Source organism: Pipistrellus kuhlii, unplaced genomic scaffold (assembly GCF_014108245.1).
Source record: "Pipistrellus kuhlii isolate mPipKuh1 unplaced genomic scaffold, mPipKuh1.p scaffold_m20_p_1, whole genome shotgun sequence".
Taxonomy (NCBI): Eukaryota; Metazoa; Chordata; class Mammalia; order Chiroptera; family Vespertilionidae; genus Pipistrellus; species Pipistrellus kuhlii.
In genome coordinates this window covers 31,619,651-31,642,013 of record NW_023425404.1, presented here as the reverse complement: position 1 = coordinate 31,642,013, position 22,363 = coordinate 31,619,651, and the positions used below count along the sequence as shown (strand labels likewise).

The following is a 22,363-nucleotide window of genomic DNA, read 5'->3' as shown; positions in this document are numbered from 1 at the left end:
AGTGGATTCATAGAGCTAGTAGATGTTATTATTTTATGACTATTCATCATTCTTTTTTAAAAATATAAGTTTTATTGGTATTTTTTATAGAGAGGAAGGGAGAGGGATAGAGAGTTAGAAACATCAGCTGCCTCCTGCACATTCCCTACTGGGGATCTGCCAGCAACCAAGGTACATGCCCTTGATCGGAATCGAACTTGGGACCCTTGAGGCCGCAATTTTTCATATACATTAAAAAATTTCTTTATTGAGATGGTATGTTCAAATTCCATCAAATTCACCCTTCTAATTTGTACAAAACCCATGAATTTAGTATATTCACAAGGTCATTACCATTCTTGTCATTAATTCCAAAACATTTTTATCATACCCAGAAACATACTCGATATCAATCAACAGTCACTTCTTACTCCCTCTTTTCTGTAGTCCTTGGCAAACACTAATCTATTTTTGTCTCTATAGATTTTCCTATTTTGGACATTTCACACAAATGGAATTTATATAATATGTAGTCTTTATGTTTGATTTCTTTCATTTAGCACAGCGATTTTCAGCCAACATGCCATTAGAATTTTTTAGTTAGGACCACTAACCTCTTTTCCCTTAGATTGTCAAATAAAAAATGACAACACCTAACACAACAATAGCCATCTAGTGTGAATGCCCTGTCTTGAACCATAAATATATAGGTCTTATAATAGAGTTGTATCTTATTGGTCACTTCACATAATAAGGTTGTATCTGATTGGTTAATTTTCAGTACCAGAAATCCTTATATACAATATAGGCACCTAATTTTTTTAAAAGTCACTTTGGAGCAAAAAGGATAGGTAATTACTATTAATCAAAATTATACCTCTTTTTCTTTTTTGGTCAGGTAAGCAAAAATATTTTTGGTGTGTCATAGAATTTTAGTAATTTATGTGCTCCATGAAATGAAAAGATTGAAAATCACTGACTTACATAAAGTTCTCAAAATTCATTCATCTGTATCACATGTTAGAACAGTCATGTGCCACATTTTAGTCACTGTAAAAACTGAAGGCTCCCATCCTATATAATAAAAGCCTAATGCGCAAATCGACCAAAGAGTGGAAGGACCCATAGAACGATCAGTCACTATGATGGCCACTAACCGCCAGGGGGCAGACGCTCAACTCAGGAGCTGCCCCCAACCCGCAGGCCCCAGGCCAGCAAGGCAGGTTCCAGCAAGGGCCTCCTAATTGCCCACAGAGGTAGTTGCCCCACAGAGGGAGGCGACCGGCGGTGGCAGGGTCAGGGCCATTGAGCGGGTGGTTCTAGGCTGGCCAAGGTGGGTGCCAGCAGGGCCCCCCTCACCTTACCCCCGATCGCCCTACCAGTCACCTCACAGATGGGCCCTGATGGCTAGCCAGGCCTAGGAACCCTATCCGTGCATGCATTTTATGCATTGGGCCTCTACTAAAATTATAATGGAGCTGAATTTCCAGGAAGAAATGGAAATATATGTGGTTCAGAAGGAATTATTTTTTCTCTAATAGGAGCAATATCTGTAGAACTTGGCAATAGATTCCATCTCACAGCACCTCAATTTTGAGTGCACAGATTACATCCCAGTCAGTCAGCCACCGACCTGTCCCCCCACTGAGGAGCTTGCCCCCAGCCCTACATATTCAGAGCATTCTTGCAGCCCTCCCAAATCACACTTGTTGGTCTTCAGAATTATTTACTGTAAATTCTCTGTTGAGAACCTCAGATCCTATAAGGACCCAGGTTCACAAGAACCATTTTAACAAGTTTTAAGGCCGGCCATTGCATCTTTAGTGTGGAGGCAGCGTGTTCTGTACTTTTGACATATTTTTAGGTTGTAATAATATAACACACACATAGATTTTGTTTCTTCTTTTTTAAAAAAAATATATTTTATTGATTTTTTACAGAGAGGAAGGGAGAGAGATAGAGAGCCAGAAACGTCGATGAGAGAGAAACATCGACCAGCTGCCTCTTGCACACCCCCTACCGGGGATGTGCCTGCAACCAATGTACATGCCCTTGACCGGAATCGAACCTGGGACCTTTCAGTCCGCAGACCAACGCTCTACCACTGAGCCAAACTGGTTTCGGCAGATTTTGTTTCTTCCATCAATTGCTAGAGAGTCCTTTTTGCCAGAAAGGATCAATGGAACCAAAATCAAATTTCCAAAGTAAAAAATATTGAATCCTCAGTTTTTCACCCTCTCCATATTAAACACCCTCTATTTTATTTTTAAAATACAACTTATTGATTTTTTACAGAGAGGAAGAGAGAGGGTTAGAGAGTCAGAAACATTGATGAGAGAGAATCATCAATCAACTGCCTCCTGCACACCCCCTACTGGGGATGTGCCCACAACCAAGGTACATGCCCTTGACCGAAATCGAACTTGGGACCTTTCAGTACACAGGCCAACACTCTATCCATTGAGCCAAACCGGTTTCGGCAACATCCTCTATTTTAATGTGTACCACAAGTGCCTTAATCTCACCACTGCTCCAACATGCAATAGCCAAAACCACATTGCCATAACAACCCCTTGTATTCCTTTATCTCTCTATCTTGATTTCTTATTTCTACTCTTCCCCAGGAAGAATCACTTTCACTTCCTCCCCACATATCACTATTACAGTGATCTACTCCTTACTCAATTTCTCTTTGGTATTTTTTTAAATATGTTTTTTAGAGAGAGAGGAAGGAAAAGGAAGAAGAGAGAGAGAAATTCGATGAGTGAGAAACATAAATCGACTGCCTCCTGCATGTCCCCTACCGGGAATAAATTCACAAGCCAGGCACATACCCTGACCTGGAATTGACCAGGTACCTCTTGGTGCATGGAATGACATTCAGTCACTAAGCCACAAAAGCCTGGCCCCAGTATTTCTAACCAATCTAATCCACATATCTGTACATGGAGCAGCATTAGCAGAATTGATGTTCTATTTTTGGCCCTGTTGGAACAGTATTTATAAATTCTATAGTAGTGTAATGCCCTAGGCCTTCACATTCACTCACCACTTACTGACTCACCCAAAGAACTTCCAGTTCTTCAAACTCCATCCTATCTAATATGCAAATTGACCATCACACCAACACTCAAGATAGCCACCCCCATGTGGACACAACATGGCCGCCACAAGATGGCCACCACAAGATTGCCTGCAGGGGAGGGCAGTTGTGGGAAGATAGGGGTGACCAGGTCAGCAGAGGAAGGTAATGGGGGGAGACCAGGCCAGCAAGGGAGGACAGCTGGGGGGGACCAGGCCTGCAGGGGAGGGCAGTTAGGGGTTACTGGACCTTGTATTAGGATCAGCACAGACCTTATCCCAGGAGTTTTTTGACCTAGTTCCATGAAGACAATAGCCCTAATTCATCAAAAGAAACATTTAGTTATTTGGCAACTAGATTAGTTTTTTGCTAATCTGTTAGCACCCTTTTTTCTGGTTCCCGTGGTTGATAGTGGCCTTCAATGAAATGATGGGTAGGGGTGACCTGAGGGCAAGGGACACTGAGTAATGACAGGTCGCAGGTAGCAAACCAGTGACCTTGGAATCAGGATCAAATAGTTCAAACCAACTGTTCCAGAGATAAGTGAGTTTCTGAATGTTTAGAATACCAACATCTCAGCTAAGATTAAACTCTCTCTTAATATATGTCATAATCATATCACATTGTTGTGAGGTTTTTTTTAACTGTAAAAAGCGAACATATGATTCTCAAGCTATGCGATGTTATAGGGAAACATTTTAGACCTTTGCCGTTCTGGGAATTCAGAGGCTCAGAGCTTTCCTGAGCTCTGCTTTCAACTGGTTCATGACCATGAGTAGAATATTCACTTCTCTGGAACTCAGTTTCTCCCACCTGTCAAGTAAAGTCATTGCACTGATCTTTAATGCCCCACCAACTCTAACATCTGATGACTTGATGAATCTAAAAATTGCCTTTGGGAAAAAAAAAATAAATAAATAAATAAATAAATAAACAAACAAACAAATAAATAAATAATAAAAATTGCCTTTTGGGGATAGGCCTATAGGATACAAATTACAGTGAAACTGAGTAAAAATTAAAGGGAAAAATAAGAATTACTTAACTGTGCAAAGAGAACTCATCAGTTGTCTTAATAGGAACTCTTGATTCTGAGTGGATCTACCACATCTTTTATTTATTTATTTATTTATTTATTTATTTATTTATGCCTCTGACAATTATCTCTAATGAGTATGTCAAGGACAAGATGAATCTGTGGTGACACAAAGCCATCTCTGGAAATATTTACCCACATGATGGCTAAGGAGAGGGAGATGTAACCAAGATTAAATGGATATTTACAAAACCCAATGAACTACTTCAAAATAGGGTTTTCTTTTGGCTTGTTCTATTGATAATGGGAGTGACATAATCTTTAACTTTTTTATTTATCTTATTAAATATTGTCTACTTAGCTAATTAAGCCCTGATTTATGTCCTACATAAAGTAAGTCTCCTCTTAAGACTTCTTACTAGTATATGGGAGTGATTTGCACCTCCTAGTTTTGAGCCACTCAAGCTGTTCATTTCATAAGGGATTGGCGCAATAAGCTGCATTTATCTGCATTCCAAATACCAGCATGAGATGCTTGATCTTCTTGAGACTGTTCATCCTTGCAGCTGTATTCATCTGAAAGATCAATGAGAACATAAAATATTTTTTCTAAAATATTTTCACTTTTATTGCATCTATAATATAAATGCTATTTTAGTAAATAAAGATGGTTCAGCTCATTGCAGAAGTGTGTTTTCTCATTATCTTCCCAGTAGTACCCAGAGCCAAAATATAAGTTTTAGTCACTCCGGGATTTTCCAGCTTCATGTTAGAATCTGGAAACTACAAGGCAAAGTTATCTAAAGAAGTAATCATTTTCCTGCTTTAAACAGGATAAATATAAAGCCAGTAGCTTTATTTATATACTAGTAGTCCGTTGTGTGCAGTAGGCCGCCCACTGCATCCATGGGAGCGGGTGGGAACCGCAGCGTGCTGTCGGGAGCCGTGTAGCTTCCGTGGGAAGCAGAAGTGAGCCGCTGGCGCCCACAGGAGCTGGGAGAGAGCCACGCCACTTCCTCAGGAGGTGGGCCTGCCGCCTCCTATCCGGGCCTGTGCTCAGCCACAGAGGCTGCAGGCCAGCCTCTGTCCATGTCCGCTCCCTGTCCATGTCCGCTCCAGCTCTGGGGGGCTGGCCTGAGCTGGGGCACAGCAGCTCGCTGGCCCCCTGTCTCTGTCACCATCTCCACTCCAGGCCTCACCTGCACGCACAACCTCCTGTCTGGTCGTGACCCGTTATGAAGTCCTGGCCTAATTTGCATATTTCCTATTTATATATATAGACTGAACAAAAACATATTTTACCCCAGACATTTAATACACGTTATGAGAAAAAATTTTCTCACAATGAACGCACAGAGGAGAGACCCAGTACTCTATTCTAGTAGTTTTATTGGTAGTGACACATGTTTTTCTCTACAGGGGGATCTTTGGATGTATATAGAAAAATTCCAGAGCATGTCCTTGGGAGGATTGCTGTGGCAGTGAGTATATGGCTTCAACCTTATGAAATCAGGATGGTTTTGTCTCTAGTCGAGCCTTACTCTACTTATATCCTCTTCTCAATGCCTATTGACAGCCAGGGCCATCTTAACTTTTTATTGTCATTTTTGTGCTTTCTTCTTTCCATAGACCAACCCACAATATCTGTATAGTCACATGACCTCTTTCAGGCTTGTGGGCACTCTGACCCGTCGTGGTGCCATGTGTTGCAGGGACCTTGGTGCTCTTACTGACCATGTTCTTCAAAAAAGAAAGTTGGATGTTGGGCATTTTATAATTATAAGCATATTAGAAAATACTTTTAAAGTCTAAACTATTAAAATAAAACAGTCTATAAGAAAATAATACTTTGTTCTTAAAGATTTTTGTTCTTGGGTTTTAATTTTTATTTCCTTTGTGATTAAAAGTAGTTTTTCTATTTTCTATATTACTTATAAACTGATTAAATATATCAGTTAACTTGCTATATAAGCCCCATATTTCAAATTTGGAATAATGTAGGTTAAACAGTGTCTAAGGGAAGCCATGGGGTAGTGTAATAGTGAACAATTGCTAAACTAAAGGCACTCTGATAACCTAAGCAGTTTAATGCAGAACGAAGCAATTATACCATGTACCATTTAATTAAATGGCTGATTTTCACATTCATTATACATCAGACTGACAACGCAAATCCTTTAATCCAGCATGGAAACTTATTTAGTTTCAGTTTATTGTAATTCACAGCTTTTCCTTTTTTCTTTCTAATTATTAGTGTGAACTGCCCAGGATGATGAGAACTTTCTTTACTGATGCTATTGCTGTTAAGTAGCTTCTAATCTACATGTTTAGGTAAATTAGTTCAGTGTAAAATTTGAGTACTTAAATCACTATTTTAAATGAAAATAAAAATGTTTCATTTCCTTTTTTAATCTCGGGGGGGAATGAATTCTTTGTGGCTTTTGGCAGTTCTTGGCTCTAAAGTTTAATAACACGTATAATAAAGGACAAAAAAAAAGGCAAGGATACCAATAGAAAATGAAAAAAAAGTATATGAGTTCTGTGTACTCAATTATCTATTGAACTTGGATAAAATAGAAATCTGCCTCCTTCAGTACAGAAGCATGTTCTTCCTGGACTTCATAAATCTTACCTCCCTCTTGTGTAGGGCAGCCACATAGGGCTACTGTCTTTTCAGTTCTACTGGAGTGGGAAACCTGTGAAGGGAATAGAGTCAGAAAATAATAATAATAATCCAGTTTCCAATACAGGGCTTACCTATTGAATAATGGAAATATGACAAAAATTATTTTAGAGAAAGGCATTTAAAATAAGTGCTAGCCCAAAGCATTGTTTACATTTGCCCTTATAGTTTTAAAAATTAGAAGTTTGTTTTTTTTCTAGAATGCTTCCAATTTCTCCAACTTTTATGGCTCATCAGGTCATAGTACTGCTGTGATCAGAGTAGAAAAAATGCTTTTGGTAGTTTTGCTCTCCATCTGCCACTTTTAAAAAAAATATATTTTATTGATTTTTTACAGAAAGGAAGAGAGAGGGATAGAGAGTTAGAAACATCAATGAGAGAGAATCATCAATCAGCTGCCTCTTGCACACCCCCTACTGGGGATGTGCCCACAACCATGGTGCATGCCCTTGACTGGAATCAAACCTGGGACCTTTTAGTCCGCAGACCGAAGCTCTATCCATTGAGCCAAACCTGTTTCGGCCATCTGCTACTTTTTATAGACTCTTCTGGGACCTAAACTTATGTAATGCCTCCAAAGTATATCCTATATAATAAAGAGCTAATATGCAAATGGTTGTCACGCCCTCATCCTATCCCACTCAGATAATCAACACTGAGGAGAGAAGAATGAGGACCAGTCAGGCACAAATGAGCTCGCAAGAGAGGAATGGGGACCAGCCAGGCTGCAGCCCTAGGAGAGAGACAAGCCACCTGTCCTGTGGTCCTGGGCACCAGTGCCTGCGGCCTGGGCAAAGCCGCCTGCCCACGGTCCCCTGCAGCTGTGGCCGGCCCAGGCAAAGCTGGCCCAGGTCCTGGGTGCCTGTGGCCGACCAGAGGGAGGGAAGTCTGGGTCCCAGGTGTGGAGCGAGGCAGAGGTCATTAGGGGCGATCAGGCAGGCAGACAGAGGGGTTGGGGGCAATCAGGCAGGCAGGTGAGAGGTTAGGAGCCAGCAGTCCCGGATTGCGAGAGGCAGTGGGACATCCCCTGAGAGGTCCCGGATTGGAGAGGGTGCAGACCAGGCTGAGGGACCCTCCCCCCCAATGCATGAATTTCATGCACCAGACCTCTAGTTTTTTTATGTAATGAGTAGGCTACAAACTATTGTAAAATAATCCTTTGTTGCCACTGACAAACACCAGTGAAAGAATTCTACCAATCAAAATAAGACTAGCAAATCGATGGTCTGTAGGCCATGGTTGGTAAAGTAGATATTCTCATGGCCTGAATGGGTTTCTGGTATCCTTGATTCTCTTCTAGTGTTCTGACGACAGCTTCAGCATCATTCCCTTTAGTCCTCTCTATGAGACCACGAAAGTACATGGGTGCTCTTTTGAGGTCAAAATCAACAGAATCAGGAGAGGAGGAAAATAGGTGTATACTGAATACTTCATCATGGGTAAATGTTTTATATGCAACTATTATCATTCAGTCTTTGTAGCAACTCTGTAAAGTGTAGATTATTGTACATATTTTATGCATAACTAAGATGAGGTTTAGAAAAGTTAAATAACTTGCCCAGAGTTATCATATAACTAGCCAGTAATAATTTGCACTGAGGGCTTTTGACTCCAGACCCAATGTTCTTTCACTCTACTTTCGTAAGAGAATGAGAAAAAAGAAGAGAAAGGAGTAAAAGAGAGAACAAGGTTTAAAAGAAAAAGAGAAGTATGAATGAGAGAATAATGGAATAACACATACAGTTCATATTCTCTTCATGTCTTAGAACCATATCTAGGCATCTCTCCCTCCACAAATTAGCTCTATTTCCCAAAGATCCAGGGTTCAATCAGCCTTTCTGATTTTCAAATTTTCTCTTGTAGGATGTATAGCAAGAGAATATTTTTTCAAATAAAGAAATCCACATAAACTGGCTGAATCCAGCCTTCCAGCTTGTTCTGTGATTTTTATCTACTTTCCATTTGAATCTGTTCTCCTATAAACAGGAATGCCTTTGTGACTTTCCCTTCCATCTACCACATTTTATTTTCCTCTCATTTCTGAAGCAGTGACACTGTGTACTCTATTCTGAGTGCTAATGTTGATTGAAGTTGTCCCTGAAACGATGTGCACTTGACATGTCAAGGAGTGAGTGATTGACAGCAGATATAAGTACTTTCAGTGTCAAGGTTTTGTCAAGTCATTGTTATGAAAACCTGCCTACTGAATGCCAATAATACCCTTTAGATTTTTAGTCGACAGATTTCCAGCTCCCTACCTTGATTCTTTTATGCTTGTAAAGGAAAATGTAACCTATTTTGACAAAGTTGGAAAAATAACAATTTTTTAATCTCTAACAAAATTTATAATTTTATCAATATCATAAAATCAGGATTTGTTTTACTTTTTTTTCTGCCTGGTAGGCTGAATATGATGGCTTGCCTTCTCCTTGTATGTTTTCTGATTATTCTTTTTCTGTGAGACCAATTTTTATTGCTAGCTTTAATGGAAAGGTTTTATAATATGTAACTAAGCTTGGAATTGAGACATTTATCTCTACTTCCAGAACTCAGAAGCTAAGTACTTCCTTGCTAAATAAAATGATCTTGTCCTACTGCTCAAGAAGAAAAAGTTGTTTTTATTATTGATGTTATTTTTTTTATAAGCATTGTCCTGTTTCCTCCCTTTGTGTTAAACTTATCGTTATTACTATTTGTTTTTGTTTTTGTTTTTTTTTTGGTGGTTGTTTTTTTTTTACTATTTTCTGTCCAGAAAATGTGTGTTTTATTGAAATATCACTTATTCCAACCCCAAAAGAAATCATTTTCTATAAAAATGTATTCATTCTATTCTCTTTCAGTAGACAAACATTGTGGGATTAATTATACTGTGTTAGCAAATCTTTCAGGAGTACATTCTACTCCATGAGAACAATTAAAATATGTTAACCTCTGCTCAGCATTAATTGATATAGATTTTATATTCTTCCAAATCTTTACTATTTGGAACTTGGGTTTCTCCCTTTGCATTTCTGTTTTTAATATTACTCTTAGTCTTTCTTGATCAACTAAAGCCCTTGCATATTTAGCACCCCAATCCTCTTGTCACCATTTTTAAGAAATGTACCTCACTCAGTTACTTCTCATAATGGTAGCTTTTTTTTGTTCTTACAGTCCTGACCCACCTAAATTTTCCTAAAAATTACAGGTACTTTTAAATTGTTGTAGTCAATTTGAGTGATAGGTATTCATTTATTATATCTAACACCTAATTATGAATAGTTAATCTTGAAATTGGCAAGTCCACACTCATAGGCATACAGAGCAATGGGTAGAAATAAAAATGTTTGCATCTCCTTTTACAACAATGTCTATATAAAGATTTCTAAAGCTTCTAATGATTTAGTTTTCACTAGAAGGTAGCACTTGTAATCTATGTACGTAGGGTCTTAGAAATACGTTTTTTTCCGTATATTATTTGACTAATTATTCTCAGGCTGTTAAATTCTGAAATCCAAATCTAATTCAGATGTTTATATCTTCTCTATTTCCTTGACTTGCCTTTTTGATATTGTCTACATGATTCTATACTTATGCTTGCATCAGCCAGATGGGCTACTTTGTTCTTTCTTACCCCAATATCAGTTAAAACATTTTTGGGAAACTTACTATTTTGAAGTTATTTTAAACTTACAGAAAAAATATTCCCACAGATGCTTCACTCAGATTCCACAGTTGTTAACAGTTAACCACCTTTGGTTTATATATGTATGTGTGTATGTATGTATGTATGTATGTATGTATACACAGTTTACCCTTAAACATCATGTCTATACAGTGGGTTAGGGATACTAACCGCAATGTAGACAAAAATCTGAGTAGAGCTTCAGTTGGCCCTTCACATATATGGATTCCCAGCCACAATCTTGAATACTATATATTTTGTCCTAAAACATTTGAGAACAAGTTGTGGACATCATGACCCTTTACCCCTAACTACTCCAGGTGTATATTTCCTAAGAACAAGGACATTATCTTAGATTATCACTGTAGACTGATCAAAATCAGGCAATTAGCAATCAACATTCCTTGTTCAGATTTTGCCAGTTGTCCGATAATGCCCTTATAAACCAAAAGAAAATGATTTCTAGTTCAACATCCAGGCTAGGGTTATGCATTGCACTTAGTTGTCATGGCTCTCTTAATCTAGAACAATGTCTCAGTCTTTGTCTTTCCTGACCTTGTTGTTTTTGAAGAGTACACTGCCCCAGTACTTTGATTATATAGTCTTACCTTGGCCTGCATGCTTTCTTCTCTCTTTTCAAAAAATTTTTATTGTTGTTCTTAATCCTCACCCAAGGATATTGTTTCCATAGCTCTTCAGAGAGAGAGTGGAAGGGAGAGAGGTGGATGGAGCGGGGGAGGGCAGAGAGAAAAAGAACATCTATGTGAGAGAGACACACACCCCACACACATCCTGACTGGGGCCAGAGGTTGAGCCTGCAACTGAGGTACGTGACGTTGACCAGGAATCAAACCTGTGACCCTTCAGTCCTGGGGCTGCTGCTCTATCCACTGAGAAGACTGGCCAGGGCTTTCTTTTCTTTTCTTTTTTTCAGTTACTCAATGCTTAATACTTGGTAAAGCCTTCCTTACTACTACTACTTTACCCATTGCCTTTATTAGCTAATTTTAAAATTGTCCCTTTTTGGTCTTCAATGTTATGATTTTTTTTTTTTTAATTTTACCTACTGAAGTATAGAAAAATTAAAAAAAAAAATTAAGATCTTTGTTCCTTTTTCCTATCCCTCTCCAGTAAGAACTTAGTAAATGTACTTCCAGGTCATTTTATGCACATACACTTCATTCTTTCATTTCTCATACCTTATCTTCAAAATATTGAAAGTTCATGAAAAAAAAAGAAGGTGAACACTTACGCATTTGGCATCCTCAGCCTGGCACACAAATAGGAGATACTTATTGGTTGACAGAGTTTTAAAGGAAGAATTATGGTTGATATTATTATATAATTAAATGTGGAAAGGTCCTAATAAAAATCATCATTGTCCTGTTTTCTCTTTCTTAAATTCAGGTTGTTAAAGGCCTTACCTATTTGTGGAGTTTAAAGATTTTACACAGAGGTATGTACTGAGCTGACAAGCTTTGACAGTTTGAGGTGGGATGAGGAGCTCTTCATATCCCTTGATTTTTAAAGTGAATAAGTGATGTAATATTTAAGCTGATATATTTGATAATCAAAAAAATGTTATTTTTCTTTTCTTGCTCAACTGCTCTGATTTAGATTATAAACTTGGTATTGTATTTTTGTGAATAGTATTTACCAAACGCATAAAAAGGCATTTTATATTATTTGATAATGACAGGATCTTATTTTTCTTAACTCTAGTTCATGAAAACCTTCATTTCTGTATGATTGCATCTTTTTTTAAAAAATTAGCATTTAGATATCATCATACACAGTTCCTTAAGAAATTACTTTACATGCCTTGAAAGTGAAACTTTAATGAATTGGTAAAAGCATCAGAAATTAGTTTCCTAGTTTATTAACATAACACATGAGAAGAATAATCAGATAACTGTTCAGTGTTGCAAAAGGAACCTCCCTTTGCATTTTTTTATGTTCCCAAAATGTCTGAATTCATTTGGAACAAATTATTAATTGAGAAACAGACTATAACAAAGCAACTTCAGGGCCTAATGTTACTAACAGTAATGTTTAATTTTCCACATCTGCTCAACATAGTTTAATGCACATTTGGGGAATGCAACAGCATACACATTAGATGTGATTAAAGGAAAGTTTTTTTAAGAAAAAGTATAAACTATGAAAGAGACAAAACAACTGATGTCTTCAATGGTAGTACCACATCTGTTACTAAGGGTTCTGTTATGGTGGTTTTCATATCTTGGTGATTTCTCTTTTGAAGAGGATATGTAGATTTTGACAAATAAAATATCAATTCAGTTCTTTAAGGTATTTATGCTGATTAATGGAATCATAACCCAAATTTTTCTTTAAAGCCAATCCACTGTATTTATAAAGTATAGTTGGTACAAAATGTAAATGTAGGGAAAGTTTGTATTACTCTTTCTGGGTATGAATAAGCATGTAAACACATCCGTGAAGCATTTTTCACCACCGAGATGAAAAGAAATGTTATGACTTATATTGCTTTTATTCCCAGTATTCTTACTTCCACACACCCATCAACCCATGTAGCCATTTTAATAGGAATTAACATACTGGTCAGTTCTTGTCATTTTATTGATTTTTATGGACATCTGCTCTTCATTTGACAAAGGAACTCAAGGAAGTCATCAATTCTTAATAGCAAAGCTTTCATTAAAAGGACCTTGCCCTGGATATGCAAATGTACTATTAAAGTGATCCTTAGTACCATCCCATACTCTGGACATACAGCACAATCTGGCTTACAACGAATTCTCACTAGCCATAACTTTCCGTGAGAAAGTATAGTGGATAGGGAGATTCTCTCTAGTTATTCTGCAATTCTTTTTCTTTTAAAGAATTGATAAATTGGTATACCTCTAGTATTTTCTATGAATTATTTTAGTTTTACTCTTTGTTTTAGAGAAATAACTGAATTTTTCAAATTGAATAATTTGAAATGGGATCTTGATAGATATGTTTCAAATTGTTTATATCTGGATCTAAAAATAAAGTTTGTGTTAGTCAGATTTCTAGTACAACTACCCTATTATCACCGTGGGCAAGTGTTGTTGACTGGAGAGAGCGTCTCCGAGGCAGGTAGGACCTTCTTCCCAGTGCTGGAGGCAGTGTGGGCAAAGACATGGTTCTTTGATCAGTGGCATATGAGGTTTGACTGAGAACATAGAAGTTTCACTAAGGAATCCTGAGCCTGTACTTCTCTTTTCAGTCTATCCTGGCCAATCTAGTTCCTACAAAGAGTCACCCACTGGAAAATGCTACTGGGTCTGGGAAGAGGATATCCACAAGGGGCTAAGTGGGGGAAGTGGTAGTGGGCCAACAAATCCTCTCAAGTGATTTTAGTTTTAAATAAATACCAGTGAGTGAATGTGCATCTGCATGTCTAGATGGACAGACTAAAGAACTTTAGTGCAAATGAACGGTTATTCTCCAATAATTATGGGTACTCATTTATGGAAATAATATGCTATGGTAATATGCTTCATTAAATATATATTTAGCTTTTCAGTTGCCTAGATATTCATGTAAACTATTACCTTCTGGATTTAAAAGCATGTGTTTTTATAGAAGAGTGGAATAAGCCAGATATCCTTGAAGATTTTTGTAAAGCATTGTAGTAAAAAAATTCACTCTAGATTGACTAGTTAATATTTTAGAGATTTTGTCCATATTTAATAACTTGAATTCCATAAAAAATAAGATTAAAGATGCCTTTTTATTTACCAAAAAGCTATTTAATTTTCCTCTTGATTAAAAAAATTGTAGCTTTTTAGATCAGTTCAATCAGGCAATTAAAGATCAGAGCTTTTAAGTTCAGTTAAGGCAATTAAATAGGTAATTTGCTTGTTTATACACTTTTGCTGTATAAGCCCATTGCTGTACCTTCCTAAAAGCACATATATTCTTTTTTGCTTTCTCTAAATGAATGGTGAGGTGAAGTATAGCTGGAATGTGTCACGTTGTCAAATCAAAGACAAGTGTCCTTCTACAGAAGGGTAGTCTGGTATAGGCGATATGAGAATATAGTGAGCGGAAGATGATGAAAGATTATTACTAATGAGTATTCTAAGTCTCTTTGTCCTTTGTCTTGGGCTAAGTACCTGTGTTCTCCTCTGATCACCATTTTCTTCCTTACCAAATGCTTCTCCTAGAAACCAGGATCTTGTATTTATTAACACAATTTTTAAAAGATTAAGAAATGGAGATATATTGAGTTACCTAAGGAGAAAAGAGAACAACCCATTTCTCACACTTAAATGGCTTCCTTGGAATACAGTGTTCCTGTAATTTTAGCTGTTATATATATGTATATATTTACATATTGTGTACTGTGGGATTTATAAAACATAATTAGTGACTTACAAACATGCTGTTAAAATCAAATTTTTCTTATAGTGCATATCCAATGAGGATTATAGAATACAATGAAATATGAGCACCAAGCAGTGACAAACCACCCATTCCAATAGGCTTATTAATCTGATACATGATAGTTTATTTGATATATTAACTGGAAGCTTTTTAGAAAATGAGGTAGAACAGTTGCCTTCATAATGGATTGTCAGATATTATATCCAGTCAGGTTAATACTATATTCAGTCAGGTTTTTCTATTGTTTGTTTTGTTCTTGTTAAGAATTGGTTGAGGTGATTTATATGAAAGTACTTTATAAACTATCAGGTCTGGTTTTTATTATATAATAACTATGAATTAATTGCTTTATCTAGTTAATAAGCATCCCTACTCCCAAAACAAGCCAGGGAGACAGTTTATTATACTCTATTACTGGTCAAAAATTATGAAAATATTTTCTCTAAAATAAACATATTTATATCACATGAGTACATAATTACTAAAAATGTTTGAAACTTGCCCCAAGATTAACTACTGTGAGAAAATTGTCTTTATTAAAAAAAAAAAAAAAAAGCATATGTGTGAGTCCTGTAAACATAGCATGTACTGACTGGATAAAAACAAAGAAAATGAACAGTGAGAAAGTCTGTTAGGCCAGATCTGACATTACAGCAAACATTGCGGCTGAACTTCAAAACATACATTGCCACTAATGAGGTGAGAGCCCTGCATATTAATAAACCTACAGTTCCAGTCATAGCCATCATTACCCACATCAAACATAAACATAAGATTAACACCTATGCCATTTCTTTGGAAGATGTGAGAATGCCCTGGCGGTAACTGCTCTGTCTTTCCCTGAGGATAAAAAATAGAAATGGAAGGGTAATGAGAATAGAACTTAGATTAAGAAGATAAAATTGGCAATCAAGCTGAGGCAATCTTACACAGATGGAGAAGTTTATAGAAGGAAACAACCTAGATAGTTGGTATCCTGGGACTTTCTTTGTATTTATGAACCTAGTTACTTTCATTTATAATTTTTTAATTCTTATTTATTTGTTTAAGAGTGAAATTTGTTGTTCCACTTATGTATGCATTTGTTGGTCGCTTCTTATATGTTCCCTGACTAGGAATTGAACCCACTATCTTGGCATATCAGGGCAACACTCTTAACCAGCTGGGCTTCCCAGCCAGGTAATATTATTTATACATTAAGAGGTTTTTATATTATTCTGAAGGCAAATGCTGCCGAATATATTTGTGTTTAGAGAAACTGAGTATTATAGTTTTGACAGGAGTGTTTGAAATTTTATTTTCTACTCCTGGCTTTACTTTTTATAAACCTGGACTCACACAGATCTCCCAGTTGGTGCTACATTAAATGCCAAGGCCAGTATTGTTAGTTCATTCAGCAACTATTCATTGTATACTTAGAATGTGCCAAGCACTGGTCTGAGTACTTGGAAAACATCAATCTATAAAACAAATGATTCCTGCAGTCATGGAAGTTGTCTTCGGGGAGGGGTGGGCCAGGGTTGGGAAACAGTGCATAATAACAAACATAATGAAAAAGTAAGTACGAGGTGGTTAGTAATGCGGAGGAAAGGAAAAGTGGGTCAAGCTTAAGGGAGACCAAGTATAGGTTGCAGTGTTTATCAGATAGGCTCAGAGAGAAGATAAGATTGGAGCAAAGGTTTGCAGGAGCAGAGTTGTTCTTCAAGTAGGTATATGGGGGACGGAGAGCAAAAGACACCAGGTGAGATGAGCCTGGAACATTCATGGAACAGCAGTGAGGTCAGTGTGCCTGCAGCCAGGAACGGGGGGTGAGGGTAGAATCAGCTGTTAGGAGCTGTGGCAGCCAGTAATCCAGGTGAATTACAGAGGCCGGATCAGGGAAACAGTCGTGAAGATGGGAGAAGTGGTCAGATTCTGGGTTTTTTTTAATTGCAGAGTTAATAGAATATTCTGATGGATTGTTTGCAGATTTTAAGAGAAAGAAAGAACTCAGGGTTACTTAAACTTTGAGCAGTAGTTCAGTGTACTAAAAAAAAAAAAGTTAAAATGTTTCCTGCTAGCTTTTTTTCTGTTAAAAGAGAGACTTTACTAAAAATAAGGGGCAGGAGGATATTATCAAGTACTGACAAGAATACAGAGCAGCTAAAACTCTCATACATTGCTGATGGGAATATAAATTGGTACTGCCGGTTTGGAAAATAGTATGGCACTTTTCCTGCAACGTTATCCACCAATCCTACTTCTAGTGGCTTTATTCATAATACCCCAATGGAAACAGCCCAGCTGTGATAGATTGATACAACAGAATACACTCAGCAATAATAGGTATCAACTGCTGATACACACAACATGGAGGAACCGGGAATACTGTGTGCTGAGTGGGAGAAGCCAGGTGCAGAGGGCTGCCTAGTGTGTCATTCCACCTAACTGGCATTCTAGAAAAGGCAAAACTTTGTGGATTACCTCAGTGACTGCTGAAGGGTAGAGGAACCCTTGGCAATAACCTATGACAGAATTTTTTTTTTTGGGGGGGTGGTTGTTGGAAATGTTTTGTATCTTGATTTTGGTAATGGTCACACAACTGTACTCATTTGTTTGTACATATAGAAAGGGTGAATTTTACTGCCCAGTCTATTTCAGTAAATCAGACTTGAGAGAGAGAGAGAGAGAGAGAGAGAGAGAGAGAGAGAGAGAGAGAGAGAGAGAAAGGCATTCTTATTAGTGCAGTAGAAGCTCTACTTTAGAAATGCCACAAAGACAAACCATTTTCTCAAGGGTCTCAGAAATTCTGTTGTTATCACCATCATGTCCCCTGAAATATCCTATCTAGGTTTGGTGTAACAACTCAGCAGTTTGGGGGGTGGGGTGGGGGGGTCCTTCATGATTTAAAGGACATTTGCAATGTTAGAAAAAGAGAGAGTAGGAAGGAGAGAAACCTAAAAGTTGCTGTTATCATTGGCCAGCAATTTGGAGCATCCAGAAACTGCACAACATTTTTTCCCTTAGTTAAGCTATTTTCCTGCTTGGATATTATTAAAGAACTGCAGAGGCACAGCCCTGACTTGGCCTGACTTGGACATTAAAAAGCTGAGTTTCTAGCGCGGCCGACATGGCTTGTTGGTTGAGTGTAAACCTATGAACTAGGAGGTTACAGTTTGATTCCTTGTCAGGGTACATGTCCAGGTTGCAGGCTCAGTCCCAGTGTGGGGCGTGCTGGACATAGCCCATAAATGATGTTTCTCTCTCTCTCTTTCTCCCTCCCTCTCTTCCTCCCTCCCTCCCTCCCTCTCTGAAATCAATAAAATATTTCTTAAAAAGTAGAGTTTCTAGAAGGAATAAAGCTTTATTTAATCAGCAAGGGTTTCTCCCAAGCATCTGTGATGGGATTTGTTATAAATAGTCATCCCTTTTAGGAAATCTCTAAGAAGATGAGGAACCCAGGAGCAATGCCATGTGGGCCACCTCTTCCAATTCAACATATGAGTATTGGTGAAAGCCCTAGAGGAGAGAGAACAGGTCATGTGCTATACAGAGGAAGAATACAAATGGGGAAGGGTAGTTAGTACCCCTCTAACTTCCCTAAGACCCTCTGCCTTGCTGGGCTTTAAAGCTGATTGTGTGATCATTATGTGTTTGACTCACAAGTCTCTATGTTACCCTACAGTGATCCCCTCATCTTCTTGCACTCTGTAAGTGGTCTAATGGATGTTTGATTCGCCAACCCCACAGACAGCTCTGATGTTAGCTTTGTCTCCTGAGCATACCTTGAGGTTTAGGAACTCATCAGAGGGAGAGGGAGAACAGCTATGTGATGGGTCATTTCTGTTGGTAGAGGTTGGAGGCCACAGTTAATTTATGATACTGATTATATGTCAAATGCATATTTTTTTTTATAAAGTAGCTAAATCAAAACTCATCCTTTGTTCTCCTTCCTAGTAGTAAAGTAAGATATTTATCCTCAGAGCACTCTGCCAGGAATGTTTAGTAGTTAGAGGACCTCTCTGTGTCGTCCCTTTCTCCAAAGGCAAGGTTTAAGGTGGGCAGCACCATGGAAATCAAATCCATTCTTTTGCTGTTGGAAGATTTAAGTTCCTTCTGGATAGGGTACAGTAATAACCATTGTTGTTATCATTCATTGAATGCTTTCTATGTACTACTGCATTGGCTCTTTTGTATAAATTATTTTATTTAAGCTTCATGATAACCTTGCAAGGACGGTATCACTGTATTACCGTTTTTAGATGAGAAAACTAAGGTTCAAAAAGTTTTTAAAAACCGAGTCAAATAAAGGCAATAGTGGTTGGTAGCCTAATGGAAGAGCTCTAGTTTTTAAGCTCAGCAGCACCAGGTTTAAGTGCTGCTTCTGCCTCTTACCTGAACTCAGCTGTGTGATCTTGGTCAGTTTCTTAACCTCTTTGAGGTTATAATAGTACTGTATATTATTGTTATAGTTCAGATAACTGCTTCTCAAGAGAAAACAGCAAGAGATTGAGAGAATAGTTAGACCCTTCCCCAAACTTCCCTTCTATATCTACTTTTCTGTAAGAAATAGAAAAATCTAAAATAAAACATGTAAAGATCAGCCAGCTCTTCAATGCCAAAGCTAGAGTAATACTCCAGCTCATAAATTCAGATGAGATTGATCTCATAAATATAATGTAATTTGTGAAAGCTTAAGAGTGAGAATTGGAGACTGTGTGTGGCCTTGGGCAACTAATTTCATTAATATTATCTTCAATGTATTAATCTATAAAATGGGTTTAATAGTAGCTATTAAGGATTATAATGAGGATTAATGAAAGAATACATGAGGTATTAAGGCATTTAGCTCAGTGCTTGGCATATAGCAAGTGTCAAAGAAGTCTCATCTGCTATAATTTTTAATATTTCTTTAGAACAATTTTCCAAAGTTGGTCTTATGAACATGCTGTTCCAAGCCAAGTCTACATTCAAAATGCATTTTAAATTTATGTATTTAATGTAGTATCCCATTGGTTGGGGGATGTTTTTCCTTTTCACTGAAAAGCTTTTGTAGTCAGTAGGAGTCTTAAATTGGTGATATCTTAGACTTGGAGAAGTAGGTTGTTCCAGAGTTGGGCAGAGTATAGATTCCTTCTGACTGCTACGAACTTATTTTTTCACACCTATGTTTCTATACACAGATCATGTACATGTTGGCAAATGTACTTTTTTTTTTTTAATATTTTATTGATTTCTTATAGAGAGGAAGGGAGATGGTAGAGAGTTGGAAACATTGATGAGAGAGAAACATTGGACAGTTGCCTCCAGCACACCTCCTTTTGGGGATGTGCCCACAACCAAGGTACATGCCCTTGACCGGAATTGAACCTGGGACCTTTCAGTCCGCAGGCCGACACTTTATCCACTGAGCCAAACCGATCCAGGGCTAAGATCCCCTACTTTAGAAGGGAACCTCTTTTACTTACAGTGAAAGGATTGAGAGAAGGCAGACTTGAGAAACCGAGGCTTTTTTGCCCTTCGTATTAGCCTTGAAAACACTACATGCCTCCTGCCTTTATCATACATGAAGGAGAAAAGCCATGTTTTTGCCTCCATTTTTAAATGAATCAAGGGACTCTAGATAATAACAGCTATTTAGGATGGCTAATTATGTTACTTAATTTTATTTAAGGCTTTTGCAAGAATATTTGGATGACCTCTTTATTATGTAATGGAATGATTAGAATAACTTTTATATTGCATTGTGGTTTTCTCTTAAGTGTGTTCCTGTTGTGCACAGATGAATTTGTAATGCAGACTGTCAGCATAGTCTGCATTTAATTGTACCTGCTGTTCTCATTCATTAGAATGCAGTCCCCAAGAAATAACTAGATAGATATATTAGTTGTTGTCTTTTCATAAGACAATTAAGCACCCTGGCACAGTGCTAGGAGAGATTGCTATGAATGGAGATTTGCTAATGTGTCCTCTGGCTCCTGGTAAACTGAGAGTGGTTTTCTGGCATTCAAGCAAATAGTTGTATAGAAGGAAAAAGTTGAAGAGAAGTTTGTTTCTGCTTCCTAAGAATTGCACCATACCTATTGCTAACGAAATTCAGTGTGGCTTACACATGAAAGCACGGAGCAAATTAAATATTTTAAGTATAATACAAGCGGAGAACAAAAGGGAGTGCACTAACAGCACCTGATATGAATAGATCACAGAAAAAATGGAAGCCTCAATTTGCCTGGTTTTCCTTTCCTGACTGACAAGGAAAAGCATACAGTAGCACGAACAAATCACAATTTTCTTTGGAACTAATCTTACTAGGAAATTGACATATAGGTCCCTATGCAAAGCACACTGGGTAACTCCAACTGTAGTTTTGTGAAAGCTTTTATTTATCTGTTTAGAACAGCCCCCTGGGCACCCAGCCACAACCTGACCCAGGATAGCCTCCCAGCCTGACCCCAGATTGTGTTGGGGTGGGGGCTGGGCAGTGGGCGGAGGAGCCTTTTGTGAAGAGCTGCAGAAAGCACATGCTCTTGTGGGCTTGGCCTTTATTAGCATGCTTCAGCTCGATGCTGTTTATGTGGGTTGTTTAATGGCTAATTGATGCAGCATGTGTGAAGATACAGTTTCCTGCATGAGGCAGTTATGGGTAGCAATATGGGTTGTCTCAACATGATACCAATTTCCACAGTCAATTTGGTCAATTCAGTGGGAAAGAAAAAAAAAGAAGAAGAGGAAGAATCAGTCCAGCCTGAAAATCAGTCAGAGCAGTTACCAGAGGTTATTGAGATATCTAAGTTGCTCGACAAATTTTTCATGTTTGAACTAGTTGTTTTCGCACTTTGCATACATAGCCTTATTCATTTGGGGAAATAATCTTAAAACACAGAAGTGACATTTTAAAATAGATTTTTAAAAAATATTTATTATCATAGTCAGGTCTTCTAGTGTATGTCAGTTTTGAGAGGGAATAACCATTTTACTATATATATATATATATATATATATATATAAAAGCATAAGCAACTGGCTGACTGTTTGACCGTCCAAAGGGTAGTTATGACACACACTGACCACCAGGGGGAAGAAGCTCAATGCAGGGACTGCCAAGCTGTGGTGACTTGGCAGCTGCAGTTCTCGGGTGATGCACCTGGAACCAGAGAGGAGGGAGCCCAATTCCAGGGTGTGTCACCCAGAACCACCCTCTTGCAATCCAGGACCCCTCGAGGGATGCCGGAGAGCTGGTTTCAGCCCCATCCCCGCAGGCCAGGCTGAGGGACCCTACCAGGCCTCTAGTTGATATATTAATATAATACATGATAAGTATAATTAATTGATGTTTCATGTTTTGTTCTGGAATAGGAACAGTGACCACAAAGCACTAGAGAAATTAATAAGTTAAATTGTGTTTGAGGCTGATTTTTTTTTTAACGAGAATTGATATGTATGTAACTAACATATAAAATTCATTATTAATTGAGCAATTTAGGGATTTTTAATAACATAGAATTATATAACCATCACCATAATGCACTTTAGGACATTTTC

At 37.8% G+C, this 22,363-nt stretch overlaps 1 protein-coding gene across 12 annotated transcripts in view; it reads left to right on the top strand.

Annotated features, from left to right (window-relative positions):
- Positions 1 to 22,363, top strand: part of MAP2K5 (mitogen-activated protein kinase kinase 5) — a 242,176-nt gene that overhangs the window by 92,480 nt on the left and 127,333 nt on the right. For all 12 annotated transcript variants that reach the window (XR_004987983.2, XM_036437910.2, XM_036437900.2 and 9 more), the window contains exons 12-13: positions 5,517 to 5,578; positions 11,852 to 11,900. Coding sequence is in view for 11 of the 12 variants with exons in the window: in XM_036437910.2 (XP_036293803.1) it covers positions 5,517 to 5,578; positions 11,852 to 11,900 (111 nt within the window). In the remaining variant the exon portion in view is untranslated. The remainder of the gene's footprint in view (positions 1 to 5,516; positions 5,579 to 11,851; positions 11,901 to 22,363) is intronic.